The following is a 16,191-nucleotide window of genomic DNA, read 5'->3' as shown; positions in this document are numbered from 1 at the left end:
CTGCATAAGTATATGACAGTCAGAAGAGAGAGATAGAAGGGGATATTAAGTCTGTAACAAAGAGCTCCCAGACAATGAGAGCCATTCACCATAGTGACATGGCATGCAACATCACACCCAACCTAACTACTTTCCACTTTTGCTTAGCTGTGCCTTGACACATAATACAATTGATTACCAATCACATTCTCTTTCTGAATACATTTATCTATCTATTGCTGACATGAAACTGGCTGAAGTCATGAAAAACACTTTGATTCAAAGTACAGACCGAGGCATTGGTTTAATCCCCAGAGATCTCTACAGACAGATCTGTCATGCACAGATTGCGACAGGGCCCAAAAGATTGACATAAACGTCCAGAGCAAAAGATACAACACGCTGTAGTAAAACCATGGAGACAATCAATCTGCAACAGTCTGATTCCTTCCCTCGCCAGCTACCCTCTGCAACATCACAGAGAGACGGAGACAAAGGACGAGCCATATGACTGAGAATAGAATAGAAGAGCAGAGGAGAGTGAGTTGGGAAGATAGGGTTGTGGGGCAGGCCTAGGGCTGCAGGAATAAAGTGTTCCCGTATGAGAGTGCACCTGGCCCTCGTCTGAAGAGCAGGCGAGTGTTCAACAGCAGGGATGTAAAACAAGAGTTCTCAGACTCTAAACCTGCCCATCTGCCTGTCTGTATCTCTCTCTGTCTGATTCTCCTTCTTTCTCTCAGGCCCTTTCTCTCTCTCACACTGTGATTTTATGTATTACTGTCAGCCATAGAGAGAGATCCTCTACCCCCTCACTCTCTCTGTCTCTCTCTCTCTCTCTCTCCATGTCTTGTCCTCACTATGTCTCACTCAAGTCACTCTCCCTCTATCACACTCCCTATTTCAACTATGAGCCCACCTAACCTTGTTGCATCTCTGTCCCTCTCTGTATCTCTGCCTGTCTTTCACACTCCCTCTAAAACCCTAAACTCTAAATTAAATCTCTCTAAATTAAATCTCTCTCTCTCTCTCTCTCTCTCTCTCTCTCTCTCTCTCTCTCTCTGTCTCTGTCTCTGTCTCTGTCTCTGTCTCACAAACACACATCAATAGCTTCTCACTCGGCTGGCAGGCGAGGGCACAAATTAGCATGGAATAGCAGGCTGTGTTTTGATGAGCTAATATCTGTCAACCAACCTCCAAGCCTGTGACCATGACACTGTAGCCAAGCTTTACACACACACACACACACACACACACACACACACACACACACACACACACACACACACACACACACACACACACACACACGTATGTGACACTCCACACACACACACACACACACGTTTGGCGTATGTGATGCTCCATCAGTCTTTCTCTCTCACATCTCTCTCCTCTCTCTCTCTCTCTCTCTCTCTCTCTCTCTCTCTCTCTCTCTCTCCCTCTCTCTCCTCTCTCTCCACTCTCTCTCACTGACTCCTATCTCTCTCACTCCATTCTCCATCTCTTTCACACTCCTCTCTCTCTGTCTCTCCTTTCTTTCTCTCACTCTCTCCTCTCTCTCTCCCTCACTCCTCTCTCTATCTCGCTCTCTCTGCTCTCTCTCTCTCTCCCTTGCTCCCTCTCTCTCTCCTCTCTAACTCATTCCTCTCTCTCTCTCTCTCTTTATTACTCTCTCTCTCTCTCTCTCTCTCTCTCTCTCTCTCTCTCTCTCTCACTTTCACTCCGTTCTCTCTCTATCTCTCCCCTCTCTCTCTCACTCCTCTCTCTCACTTTCTCGTTCACTTTATTAATCTCTCTCTCACTCCTCTCACTCCTCTTTCTCTCTCTTCTCTTTCTCTTACTCATCTCTCTCCGGTCTCTCTCAATCCCTTCTCTCACTCCTCTCTCTCCCCTCTTTCTCACTCCTGTCTCTCTCTTTCACTTTATTTATCTATCTATGCCTCTATCTATCTCTCTCTCTCACATCTATCTATCTATCCATCTATCTATCTATCTCTCTCTCTCTCACTGCTCTTCTCTGTCTCACATTTATCTCTCTCTCACTCATCTCTCTCTTTCACTCCTTTCTCTCTCTATCTCTCCCCTCTATCTCACACTCCTCTCTCTCACTCCTTTATCTATCTATCTATCTATCTATCTATCTATCTATCTATCTATCTATCTATCTATCTATCCATCTATCTATCTATCTATCTCTCCTCCCTCTCACTGCTCCCTCTCACTCTCTCTCTTTAACTTCATTTATCTCTCACTCTTACTCCTCTCACTCCTCTCTCTCTCACTCCTCTCTCTCTCCGCTCTCTCTCTCACTCCTGTCTCTCTTTTTCACTTTATTTATATCTCTCTCACTCCTCTTTCTCTCTCTACTCTCTCAATCTCTCTTTCACTTTATTTCTCTCTCTTACGGCTCTCACTCCTCTTGCTCTCTCCGCTCTCTCTCTCACGCCTCTCACTCCTCTCTCTCTCTCACTTTCTTTCTCTCTCATACTCCTCTCTCTCTCTTTCACTTTATTTATTTCTCTCTCTCACTCCTCTCTCTCACTCTCTCTCTCTCTCTCACACTTTATTTCTCTCTCTCACTCTCTCACACTTTCTTTCTCTCTCTCTCACTGTCTCTCACTTTCTTTCTCTCTCTCACTCCTTTTTCTTTCTCTCTTCACTCTCACTCATCTCTCTCTCTCCTCTCTCTCACTCCTCTCTCTCCCCTCTCTCTCTTTCAATTTATTTATCTCTCTCTCACTCCTCTCACTCCTCTTGCTCTCTCACTCCTCTCACTCCTCTCTCTCTCTCTCTCTTATTCCTCTCTCTCGCTCTCTCCCCTCTCTCCTCTCACGCACTCTCTCTCTCACTTTTTTTCTCTCTCTCACTCCTCTCTTTCTTTCTTTCACTCTTTCTCTTCCTCTCTCACTCCTCGCTCTCTCTGACCCAGAAGCATGTGGAGCTAAGCCACCAGTTTCATTCTCTCTCCCATAGAGACCTCCACACCAGTTAAAAAAAGACCCACTCTCCTATGGAGAGGAGAGAAAGAGAGCGAGGAAGGAAGGAATAGGGAAGGAGAGAAGAGAGAGAGTGGGAAACACTGGAGCTTCATTAGGATGGATAATTAATATGGAAAAGAGAGAGTGCCTCTGTTTCCCCTCCAAAAACCACTGAATTCCCATAGAATAGAATGTGACACAAACAACACAAAGACAACCTGACGAAGGCAACTGATTTCTCTTCATCCCTGCTGTTTAGACATAACAGCCTCCATCTCCAGAGCTGTGAGAGAAAAGAGGAGCAACAGAAGCGCTCTCCACGAAGATGGCCCTGATGATGGAGCAGCGTTTGGGCAATGTTTTGAGAAGCGTTCATCAAATCCACTAAGAACGGTACTTACCCTGGCTTAGAGTCTACTGCCCCCCCCTATCACTCTGCCTGTCTCATCAATGTCCTCCTCCTCAGACATAATAAGCCTGCCAGCTAGAAGAACCAATGTCCTACAACCAACCTCCACACCCCAAAAATCCCCAATAAATAGAGAGGATGTCATGCACCATGAAAGGAGACAGTGGAGGTCAGGTTTGAGACATCACTTTTGATGACAACAGAGGATTGTCCTTGTCCTTGAAGGTCTTGATTAGGGTTGCAAAGCTACCGGGAATATACCAAAGTTACCGGAATCTTCTGAAATGTTGGTAATTAACATGTAAGTTATGGCAATTTATGGTAACTTTGGTCATTTAAACATGAATAACTTTTAATAAATGTATTCATGGCTATTTTTTTAAATCCTCTTAAATTTTTTATCTATTTGACATGTAATAAGGCCACACAAAGGGGCAGAGATAATATATAATATATATTAGATTAGATAGATTATATATATATAATCTTATAAAATACCCTCCAAAAACTTGAAAGTTACCAAAATTTGGGTACTTTACTGTTAAACTAAAGTTTTTAGTAATATACCCTCCCTTTGCAACCCTAGTCTTGAGGGTGTACTGGATGTTTGTCACACTGTGAATGTATCTCTCCATTTCCCCCCTTCCTCTTCTTCTAATGGGAGAGATTCACGCTGGAGTCACCCAGCGTTGACACATAGAGAGCCTCTCAGACAACGATGGCAACGTGTTCCATAATCAAGACCTCTACAAATACTCAGCCCTGCCACTTCCACGCTGACAGATCGCAATCTCTGCTCAGTCAGTCTACGTTTCTAGCCGTTTGTTACTATTCAGATCCTGTTATCATGTTGTGCCTGTTTTCCTTGCCTGACGCTGCTTTCCTCTCTGCTACAGTTCTGTCTGCTCTGACTCTGGTCCTTGTCTCCAGTCCCACATCTCGTCATCCTGCTACTCTGTCCTGGATTCCCCACTCTACTACTCCCTTGGATTCCTCTGCTTACCCTGTCTCAACCACTCTTGCTCCAGCCTCAGCCTCTACACCTGGTTTCCAGCAACCTGCCCGAGCTTCCCCTGACCTGCACTCCATCTCCCCCTGTGTGTCAATAAATACCTGGGTTACTTCATGCCAGTCTCCTCATCTGAGTCTGCTCTTGAGTTCCCCTGTTCCACTCCGTGTATCACCTTTGAAGGCTTTGTGGATATACTTGTGAAGATCACTTTCAACAAATCTTTCTTTTCATACCGGTACGCTTATAGCCACAGTATGTACCTAGTATGTGATACTAGTAGGTCCTCATAGTCTGTGGAATGTTTTATGTAGTGGATATAGGTGATTATCCTACAATGCCCTTGCCTATTCTTAAGGTCTCCAAAAGCTACATATGAAGAGACAGCACTTCCTCTCCAGTTTTGTGTCTTTAACAGATACAAATTATTAATTACTGGCAAACATTTCTCACTGGCACTAGTGGTATCTGCTTTAATTCCACTTGGTTCCACTTGGCTTAATTCCACTCCAATTTGCATACCGCCCAAACAGATCCACAGATGATGCAATCTCTATTGCACTCCACACTGCCCTTTCCCACCTGGACAAAAGGAAAACCTACGTGAAAATGCTATTCATTGACTACAGCTCAGCGTTCAACACCATAGTACCCTCAAAGCTCATCACTAAGCTAAGGATCCTGGGGCTAAACAAGTGGATCCTGGACTTCCAGACGGGTCACCCCCAGGTGATGAGGGTAGGTAGCAACATATCTGTCATGCTGACCCTCAACACTGGAGCCCCTCAGGGGTGCATTCTCAGTCCCGTTCTGTACTCCCTGTTCACCCACGAATGCATAGCCAGGCACGACTCCAACACCATCAAGTTTGCAGACGACACAACAATGGTAGGCCTGATCACCGACAACGATGAGACAGCCTATAGGGAGAAAGTCAGAGACCTGGCCGGGTGGTGCCAGAAGAATAACCTATCCCTCAACATAACCAAGACTAAGGAGATGAGTGTGGTCTACAGGAAAAGGAGGACCGAGCACGCCCCCATTTTCATCGACGGGGCTTTAAGGTTGAGAGCTTCAACTTCCTTGGTGTCTACATCACCAACAAACTAAAATGGTCCAAACACACCAAGACAGTCGTGAAGAGGGAACGACAAAGCCTATTCCCCCTCAGGAAACTAAAAAGATTTGGCATGGGTCCTGAGATCCTCAAAAGGTTGTACAGCTGCAATATTGAGAGCATTCTGACTGGTTGCATCACTGCCTTGTATGGCAATTGCTCGGCCTCCGACCGCAAGGCACTACACAGGGTAGTGCGTACGGCCCAGTACATCACTGGGGCAAAGCTGCCTGCCATCCAGGACCTCTATACCAGGTGGTGTCAGAGGAAGGCCCTAAAAATTGTCAGACCCCAGCCACCCCAGTCATAGACTGTTCTCTCTAGTACCGCATGGCAAGCGGTACCGGAGTGCCAAGTCTAGGACAAAAAGGCTTCTCAACAGTTTTTACCCCCAAGCCATAAGACTCCTGAACAGGTAATCAAATGGCTACCCGGGCTATTTGCATTGTGTGCCCCCCCCAAAGCTTATTTTACACTGCTGCTACTCTCTGTTTATCATATATGCATAGTCACTTTAACTATACATTCATGTACATACTACCTCAATTGGCCCGACCAACCAGTGCCCCCGCACATTGGCTAACCGGGCCATCTGCGTTGTGTCCCGCCACCCACCAACTGCCAACCCCTCTTTTACGATACTGCTACTCTCTGTTTAACATATATGCATAGTCACTTTAACCATATCTACATGTACATACTACCTCAATCAGCCTGACTAACCGGTGCCTGTATATAGCCTCTCTACTGTCTATAGCCTCGCTACTGTTATTTTTCACTGTCATTTTACTGTTGTTTTTATTTCTTTACTTACCTATTGTTCACCTAAAACTTTTTTGCGCTGTTGGTTAGAGCCTGGAAGTAAGCATTTCACTGTAATGTATTCGGCGCACGTGACAAATAAACTTTGATTTGATTTGGTTGCCTTGGTGACATGCGTGTCTGGAGGTATGCGGCACAAAGCCACCCTTTGCCCAAAACTACCCAGAAATCAGTGCCTTAAAGGCTTGTGCCTTACCTGCCAATGAGGAGGAACTCTCCTCCAGCCACACCCAGACGTCTCATGGCCATTAGGAGGCCGCGTACAGTCATTCCTTCACAGAAACACACCACCACGCGAGCCTTCGGCAGACGTTCACGGAGCTTCTTAAGCAGGCGGTCAAAGTGCTTCTCCCCAGCGTTACTGTAGATCTTGTCAGAGTGGGCGATGCACAGACCCTCCTGGGTGGCCAGCTCCTTGAAGGCCTCCATGCCACTCTCCCCATAGTTTCCTAGGGTTCAGAGAGAAACAGAGGGGTAAGTCACCACTGCAGACACAAAATGGCCAACGAGGAGTCACCATTTTGGAACAGAAAATGCTCAAGTTCCTCCAGGCTGATAGTGACTGGATTCAGCCATACTAACAACTGTGGTAGTCTGATGACTTTGAGTCATCAGGCCGTGAGTGTATTGTGACTGTGCTGCTGTCCTGATCCATCTTCTGATATAGCCAGATAGTCTAGTGCCTACTGATTGCAATCAGGGATGCTGAATGGGGTGGAGAGGACTGCGCTACATTCTCCCATGATAACATCCTAATCAGTTGTACAAGCTTTGCAATGCTGTCTTATTTTACATAGATAGACTGTGTCTGAAATGGCATCATATTCCCTATGAAGTGCACTGCTTTTGACCAGAGCTGATGAAGCTCTGGCCAAAAGAAGTGCACTGTAGAGGGAGAGTGCCATTTGGGACACAGTCCTAGTAGTGCATGGAGGATGCTGCAAATAGGATTATGTACATTCAAAGTGCTGGCTTCAATCAAAGATGTGTCTGCAATGTTAATGCAGTGCCTTTGTTTACAGTGTAAACTTTACACAATCATTGTCCTCACACACACCTGTCTTATTCTGAAAAATGAGAAAGGGCTGAATTGGCAGCACACTAATGCATTACTCTGGCATGATATTATAGACTAAGCTCCAATTGTTAGTTTGCCAGTATAGCAGTTCTATCTGAACAGGTGAATTCACATAATGGTTGATCAATTATAAACCCCTTAGATTCATAGCATTTCAATGTAAGGATTTCAGTGTTGTATTCAATCAAATTTTTCATATCAATTAACATATTCACTCAATTTTCATCTCACCGCAGATACTACACTTTTAACCAATCCAAAAGCATTCCCAAAGTGCAGAAACACCACTTACCCAATACACTTAATATTCTAAACGTCAAATAGGCAAGTAGGCCTATAGTTCAAACTGAAGAGATGTGTTTAGTTAGATCCATTGAATCCAATGTTGTGGCCATCACATTGGGCAAAATGGTCCTTGTAGAAGATCAAAACAGGGGCCCTGTACTCTGACTGTGGCTACTACACATACTGTTATCCTCCACTGTTTTCCTTCACATACAACACCCTTATTATGCCAACACTCTTCTTATCTTTGGTCCCAGTGGACTGCTACCTACCAGGTCTGGTGACAGTCAGATACCTGGCACCCCCTAGCTGAGCCTCATGGCACTTCACCTCCATTCTCTTCTGGCCCTGCCTGCCCCTCAACCTGACCGTGACCTGTGAACTTTGTGACCCCCCTACAGGTTTCTAGTCTTGAAAAAACAGACCCTAGGTAACACAGTAACTAATGTCTGGTTTCAATGATGGACTCTTTTGGCATAGAGGAACTACGTCACTGCCTCAACGATAATAAGAGGAATAAAAACCTTCTGAGGAATCTCCCAACGAATCACGATGCAGACATGCCAAAATGTCATGATTCAAAAGCGACGTTTTCAGGCACAACCTTTACAGTGGTTTTGGTTAAGATAGTTGATGCATACTAGCCACTTGTGAAAATCACTCATTAAAAATAACCTCTGTGATTTCCATCTTGCTCGCGACTATTTTGTATTTTATTCAAGTGGATAAAGTAGTAGCATAGGCAGTGACGTAGTTGCAAAAGAGTCCATCATTGAAACCAGACCTTAGTCACTGTGTTGCCGAGGGTCTGGTTTTCCAGAGTAACTGGTTTCTAGGTTCCACCTTTACAAGCTGATTCGAAGTTCGACCCTCCCTTTAGGCCTGTCTATCACATATCCCTCTAACAACTCCCAGAATTCCTTAGTGGCCATACACTCCGCCTGTCAATCATTACCTACTCTCATCATTAGGTACATTTCATTGAGGTTTACGCTGAGGAGCCTTGGCTAATTGCTAATGGCAGAGATTTACTTGTAGTAACTACAATTTAGCTATCTCCACATCTCATTCTACCCTCTTCCACTTACAATAGTGGTAAACTGGTGAAATAGTTTTATGTGATTGAGTTACATGGTGTGTGTTTGCATTGTGGAGTACTCTACTGGTATATTATCAAGTTCAGCACCCTGGACAGCACACTCACACACAGCCGATAACACCTTCAGACAAGTGCTGCTGAGAAGCTATGTGGGCTGCTGTATTGATGTGCTGGTATTTCAGGTATTGAGGGGCATTGCCAGAACCCCTTTGCAAGCGGTGCTTAGACTACACATCCCTTCCAACCAGGGGTTAGATATGATGGAAACACCCTCAACACAGTAATTCCTCTACATCTGAATAGCAATAACACAGATGGGAGTTGATTTCTAACAATACACATAACGGGGGAACTTTTGTATGTATTAGTTACACACATAGAATTAGAATTACTAGTATGGATGGACCAGCGGGATTCTATTTCTATGATTCCACCCAGAGATACTTTAAATGACTATTTAATTATGTGGTTCCACCACCTGTAACCCCAGCCTGATAGTAGGCTACACCACACAGAGCAGAGGGGAAACAGTCCATTAGTGCCCCTGTTGAATATGGATAGGCTGATTGATTAATTAAGACATGCTTAGGAATAATGAAGACGATAGAGCATGCCTGTTATTTTCTAATGGAATAGAATTAGCATCAAATTTAACATCCTGGGAGACATAACATCTAGCATCTTATTTCCTTTTAATATAAATAGATAGCAATAAACACCCAAATGCATTTCCATTCTGATAACATTGACCACAATTTGACTGAATTGTGGCTTGAGAGATTGGATGTGTTGCTGGGGTGTAGGTGTGATGAACGGCTAAAGAACCGACTTTGCCTGTGGTGTGTGAATACTTATACTGCACCAGATGTATAGTTCTGTCTGGAGAGCGGGAATTCCATTACACAGCAAGTTTCCCTCCAAAGCAATATTGCACATAGGAACACACCCATAGCGAGGACGACAGGGAGGAGGACACACATGCTTGCCAGCAAGTACTTATCTTTGTACAAACCACATTAACAATTTATCCACCACCTCTATAGCTAGGCATATTTACCTTAACCATTATCTTATCTCAAACCCAAACACATACGAGACAAAATCAACTTGACAGCATGTAAAAACCCTCTCCAAAGCCGAGCCAGTCCTCCTATGCCTACTGGGCCTAATCCTATCCTACCCCACACACAGCTTTCAGAACCCCTGTGTTGAGTGGGTTGGGTGACTCACCCTCCGTGTGCACCGCAGACACGTAGGTCCAGTTGTAGCGTTGGACTATGTCCAGCATGGCCCGGGCCTGGAGCGTGTCAGAGGGCACGACCCGCAGGAAGTACTTAAACAGAGTCTTGTCGCTCAGGTCGATACTGGTCGCTGAGTAAGCAATCTGAGGAATGTTGAAGAGCTGTAGGAGGTTCTGTACCTGGATGGCAACGGAGCTGGAACCCGGCCCAATCACCCCCGCAATAGGCTTCTTGGAGGGCGGGGGTTGATTGGACGGCGTGCCGTCTATGCACCACTTGGAGCCGTCCTTGTCATCCCGGATGGAGATTAGGGAATCCCGGATGAACTCAATGCTCTGCTCTAGGGCCACGGAGGAGTGCCAGCAGGAGTCCCGGATCTCACAGCCCAGGCTGATGTTGGGGAGCAGGTAAGGGTCGGAATTGATTCTGTCCAGGGTGTGGAACATGGCCTCTACCCGCTGGATGCCGTACTGCTCCCGAACATCCCCACACTTACGATCAGCCACTTTTTCAGCAGACGGCTGGTGGTGGACGGAGAAGAGGGCACCGATTATCACATCTCCATCCATCCGGGCCACGGAGCGAGGTGCGGCTCGCGGGACTGCCGACCGCTCATAGATGTTGCTTTTGTGGGACAGCACGAGGACGTCGAAGAACAGCGTGGGAAGACACAGGAGCGCGAGGAAACCCATATTTTCATGTGCCATATTCCACATCCTGTGAACGGTGCCAGCTGCACGGGCGTACTATCCGCTCTGGGCAGTTGAGCAGAAACCTTGACAGTCTCTCAGTATATCCACGTTTAACCCAGTGACCATTGTTTGGAAACACAGCGCCCTGAGCATATCCAAACAGACCTGGAGAGAGATCATAAAAGATCAAGCAAGATTGTGAAGGCAGCAACAGATATGCAACGTCTTACAGTTATCATATAGTCTCTATATTACATGGGTTTGAAAATAATGGTGGCCCTCGCAATAAACACGAGCATATTCTTATTAAATTGACTAGGTTCATAGCCCAAACACAACATGCCTACTAGAAATAAGGCTAATTCAGTATCCATTTACAAACAAGAACTGCAGAACATAAAATAAGAATTCGACTAAATTCAATATACTTTATTTATCCCACGGGGGCAATTATCATTACAAGTTTATTGAGAATAACACTGAAGTCAATTTTTTTTTGTCGTTCGATTGTCTCAGACAGGTAACATAAATTATAGCATACTTAAAATTTGAGACAGTTTATCATCGTTTCCCCCAAGTTCCCCATAAGAGCATATGGCAATCGTACGGTCCATTGAGAAACCGAGTTGCCCGGAAGGCAATTTCAGCACATTGGACAGCGCACTAACGAAGTCATACGATAATTGAGGAAACGGCGTCGTACAGGTGCTGCTGATGTAGGCTACTGCCTGGTGAAGCTATGTGCTGGTATTTCCACGGTTTAGAAAGTATCTAATTGAGTTCCTAAACCAATCAATGTCCATTTATATTCCCTTCATTGGACACTACTGAACAAATCATTGATACCCAGTCTGATGACATGGAACATCGTTGCACTGAGTGGTGTGAAATTATATTTGAACATACAGATCAGATTTCCATTCTGTCTCTCTAGGCATATAAGCCATATATCATGCTCTGTACGATCCAACGCGCAGCATGCAATATTTTTCACCCTCATCTGTCCGAATTCATTGCTCACAAACCTCAGTGGCCTGATTCCAAACATTCAATGATATTGCATTATCGAACAGGAGAGAAGCCGATACATAGTCCTTACACTTAGCTGTCCTTGTCACGAGCATATCAAAACCGACACCTGCCCTAACCTGTACATCTCTTCTTTCATAAATTCATTTGGTAGAAAAACTTGGGACGTACCTGAATCCGCGAAACATATCGCGTGTCTTGCTCGGTCTTCTGTGCAGCGCGGTCCTTGGCTTTGATAGTTGAGTTTGTATCGCTCGAACTGACGTTTTTTTCTCGCTCCTCCAGTGAGAGCACGAGAGCCCCCCACCCCTCCTCTTCTTCTTCTCTCGCTCTGACAGTCTCTCACCACATTTCATAAACCGGGTCATAAAAGCTGCAGCCTTAATAGGGCAAAACGATGAACGTTTAAAACCCCACTACAGGTCACTTATTCTTATACAATAGACAATGGTATCATTCTTCACACGAGGGTTAATCAGCTTCAAACAGTGGTGCCGCAAAGGAGAGTTGAGCGGTGCGCGAGCCGCTTAGACAGGTAAGATAAATAGTGTTTGTCTACAGAATTGTGACCCTGCCATCACCCCATGCTACAACGGGACCCGTCTCACAGCAAAAACACATTCAGTGTAAGAATACCCCCATTTTTTTCCAGGTAATGGAGGAATCATCAAACAAATGTTATTTTTATATTAAGGGTTCAGAGACCATCATCGTGGTCCACCCTAGCTAATCCACCTATAGGCTATACATTGTACATTTTGATCCACACTATCTGACCTTTAAAAGCGGAGGGCACTGGATGGATGCCAGAAATGCCTGCTGGTTTGCAGTCTGACTTAAATCGAAGTAGTACCCTTTTAAGGAAGCACCTCAAGGTTCGAAAAATCTTGGCTGCCCGCCTATATTTGAAGTTGAAGACCTTAACTGGTAGCTGGTGGCAGAAGAGCTAGATTTAGTTAATTGGTAAAAGTCAACTGGTATTTTGCATATGCGAAAGTTCTGCAATTTTTGGAGGTGTGCTTGGTTTAGAGTTGGGTCATTTCTGTGCCCAAATGGGTTTGGGCGACAGCAGAGGAAGAACTGTACATAATATCAAACAGCGTTTGGAAAAATAATTAGAACTAACAAGGACTCCACGAAGCTAGAGAGGGGCGTGTTTCGTGGGCACGCGGGGAGCCAGTAGCAGAAGGCATTTAATCGGTAAACAACCGGAGCGCATACGAGGACATGTCTCCCTGACACGCACCCCGTGGAGTGTGGATATGGAGACCGCGCATAATTATGTGCGTGTCTGAGAGAGAGAGAGAGAGAGAGAGAGAGAGAGAGAGAGAGAGAGAGAGAGAGAGAGAGAGAGAGAGAGAGAGAGAGAGAGAGAGAGAGAGAGAGAGAGAGAGAGAGAGAGAGAGAGAGAGAGAGAGGAATGGTTGACACACTGTAGTAGCCTGCCTACCTATTTGGTGGTTGTGACTAGCAACGACCGGAAGTTCATTTTCGTTGCAGGTAACCCGTACCCTTTTCCTAACCTGAACCTAATTTTCCTATCCTAATACGTTAATTTTCCTAATCTGCTATGAAAAAGTCACTTCTGGTCGTAGCGGTACATAGTCAAAACCCTATTTGATAGCCTACCGAGAACAGTCAATGGGATCAGTGATGTAAAGTACTTAAGTAAAATATACTGTAAAGTACTACTTTTGTCGTTTTTTGGGGTATCTATACTTCACTATTTATATTTTTGAAAACTTTTACTTTTACCCCACTAAACGCATAACGAAAATAATGTACTTTTTACTCCATACATTTTCCATGACACCCAAAAGTACTCGTTACGTTTGTAATGCTTAGCTGGGCACGAAAATGGTCAAATTCATGCACTTATCAAGAGATCATCCCTGGCCATCCCCACCGCCTCTGATCTGGTAGACTCACTAAACACAAATGCTTCGTTTTAAATTATATCTGAGTGTTGGAGTGTGCCCCTGGGTATCCATAAAAATGTTTTTAAAATGGTGCTGTCTAGTTTGCTTAATATAAGGAATTTGAAATGATTTATTCTTATACCTTCAATACTTAATTATATTTAAAACCAAATACCTTTAGACTTCTAATCAAGTAGTAATTTACTGGGTGACATTCACTTTTACTTGAGTCATTTTCTATTAAGGTATCTTTACTTTTACTCAAGAATGACAATATGGTACTTTTTCCACCACTGAATGGAATTTAAGATACTGAAGGCTATAGCAGATGTTACCTGAGCACAATGACAAGTGTGACTGTAGGCCAGACAGAACCGTGTGAAAACGCACTAGAATAACATTATAAGTCACTGACTGTCCCACTCAACCATATCCAAATATGCCTAACAGTCAAGACAACCTGAGTCCCTTACAGTACCAGTCAAAAGTTTGGGCACACCTACTCATTCCAATGTTTTTCTTTATTTTTACTATTTTCTACATTGTAGAATAATAGTGAAGACATCACAACTATGAAATCAGGAAAAACCTGTGAATGAGTAGGTGTGTCCAAACCTTTGACTGGTACTGTATGTTGAGCCAGAGAGCAATGTAGGCCTATTGCAACCCCCCTCAATCAGAAATAAATTCACATAGACTTGATGGGAAAATATAGCCTGCGTCAATGGTAAAAAATAATTAATTAATAAACGTATCCACAAATTCAAATAAGTGGCACACAGCATCATGCGTTGGACAGCTTCAGCACCAAGGACAGTGACTCCAACCAACCTTCTTTTTTAAAGCAACAGACTGCCCTCTGGTGTTTGCCGAATATCTTTTTAAACGTTCTTATAGAGCCTTCAGAAAGTATTCATACCCCTTGATTTATTCCACATTTTGTTGTGTGACAGCCTGAAATCAAAATGGATTCAATCTATTTTTTTCTAATCCATCTAGACACAATGCCCCATAATGACAAAGTGAAAACATACTTAAAAAAAGGTTTGAAATGTATTGAAAATGAAAAACAGAAATATCTAATTTACGTAAGTATTCTCACCCCTGAGTTAATACATTGTAGAAGCATCTTTTGTAGCGATTGCAGCTGTGAGTCTTTCTGGGAAAATCTCTAAGAGCTTTCCACACCTTTATTGTGCAACATTTGTCCATTATTCTTTTCAAAATTCTTCAAGCTCTATCAAATTAGTTGTTGATCATTGCTAGACAACCATTTTCAGGTCTTGCCATAGATTGTCAAGTAGATTTAAGTGAAATCTGTAACTTTGTCACTCAGGAACATTCACTGTCTTCTTTGTAAGCAACTCCAGTGTAGATTTGGCATTGTGTTTTGGGTTATTGTCCTGCTGAAAGGTGAATTCAAATCAAATCTAATTTTATTTGTCACATGCGCCAAATACAACATGAATACAACACCTTACAGTGAAATGCTTACTTACAAGCCCAACCAACAATGCTTTAAGAAGTTTTAAGAACAATTTACATGTAGGTAGAGTTCATCTCCTAGTGTCTGGTGGAAAGCAGACTGAACCAGGTTTTCCTCTAGGGTATTGCTTGGGCTCAGCTCATTCCATTTATTATTAAAAACTACCCAGTCCTTAACGATTACAAGCACACCCATAACATGATGCAGCTACCACTAGGCTTGAAAACATGGAGCATTCTACTCAGTAATGTGTTGGATTGGATTTGCCCCAAACATAAAACTTTGTATTCAGGACAAATTTTTCAGTTTTTGATTTGTTAAAAAAGTTTGAAATATCCAATAAATGTCGTTCCACTTCATGATTGTGTCCCACTTGTTGTTGATTCTTCACAAAAAAATACAGTTTTATATCTTTATGTTTGAAGCCTGAAATGTGGCAAAAGGTCGCAAAGTTCAAGGGGGCCGAATACTTTCGCAAGGCACTGTAATTGTATGAGTGGGGTAGAGAGATGAGGTAGTTATTCAAAAATCATGTTAAACACTATTATTGCACACAGTGAGGCCATGATATGTATTATTTGACTAATTAAGCACATTTTTTTAATTTTTAATGAATTTGTCAAAAAATAACTAATTATGTGGTATTGTGTAGAGCAAGTGACAAGAAAAATCTATATAATCCGTTTTAAATTCAGGCTGTAACAACAAAATGTGGAAAAAGTCAAGTTGTGCACTTTCTGAAGGCACTGTAGGTCTAGTAACTTTGTAGTGCAACTTGTCTGAGCAAAGAATAGTTTATGAAACAATTTCGCCCTCTTGTGGTTATAGCTTCGACCAGCATGTAGGCCAACATGATCAAAAATCATGATAGGTCTCACCATCTGACATTGCAGGTGTTCAAGGCTTCATTTACACAGGCAGGCTAATTCTGATATGTTTGCCACGAGTCTATGTTTGCTATGTTTGCCATTAGTCTTTTGACCTATCAGATCTGATATTTTGCCTATAATTGGGCAAAACATCAGATCTGTGTTGCCTGCGTAAATGC

The 16,191-nt window shown here is 43.6% G+C and overlaps 1 protein-coding gene across 2 annotated transcripts in view; it reads right to left on the bottom strand.

Moving 5' to 3' along the window:
- The window catches only part of LOC118372347 (metabotropic glutamate receptor 1-like), a 41,545-nt gene extending 29,491 nt beyond the window's left edge, over positions 1–12,054 (bottom strand). For both annotated transcript variants that reach the window (XM_035758198.1, XM_052523871.1), the window contains exons 1-3: positions 11,910–12,054; positions 10,007–10,874; positions 6,511–6,763 (exon numbers count right to left, since the gene is read on the bottom strand). In XM_035758198.1, coding sequence (XP_035614091.1) covers positions 6,511–6,763; positions 10,007–10,733 — 980 coding nt within the window. In that variant the 5' untranslated portion in view covers positions 10,734–10,874; positions 11,910–12,054. The remainder of the gene's footprint in view (positions 1–6,510; positions 6,764–10,006; positions 10,875–11,909) is intronic.
- Positions 12,055–16,191: the final 4,137 nt, after the last annotated feature.

The sequence above is a fragment of the Oncorhynchus keta genome, chromosome 8, assembly GCF_023373465.1.
Source record: "Oncorhynchus keta strain PuntledgeMale-10-30-2019 chromosome 8, Oket_V2, whole genome shotgun sequence".
Classification (NCBI taxonomy): domain Eukaryota; kingdom Metazoa; phylum Chordata; class Actinopteri; order Salmoniformes; family Salmonidae; genus Oncorhynchus; species Oncorhynchus keta.
The sequence above is the reverse complement of the archived record's forward strand: the minus strand, read 5'-3'. Positions and strand labels throughout refer to the sequence as shown.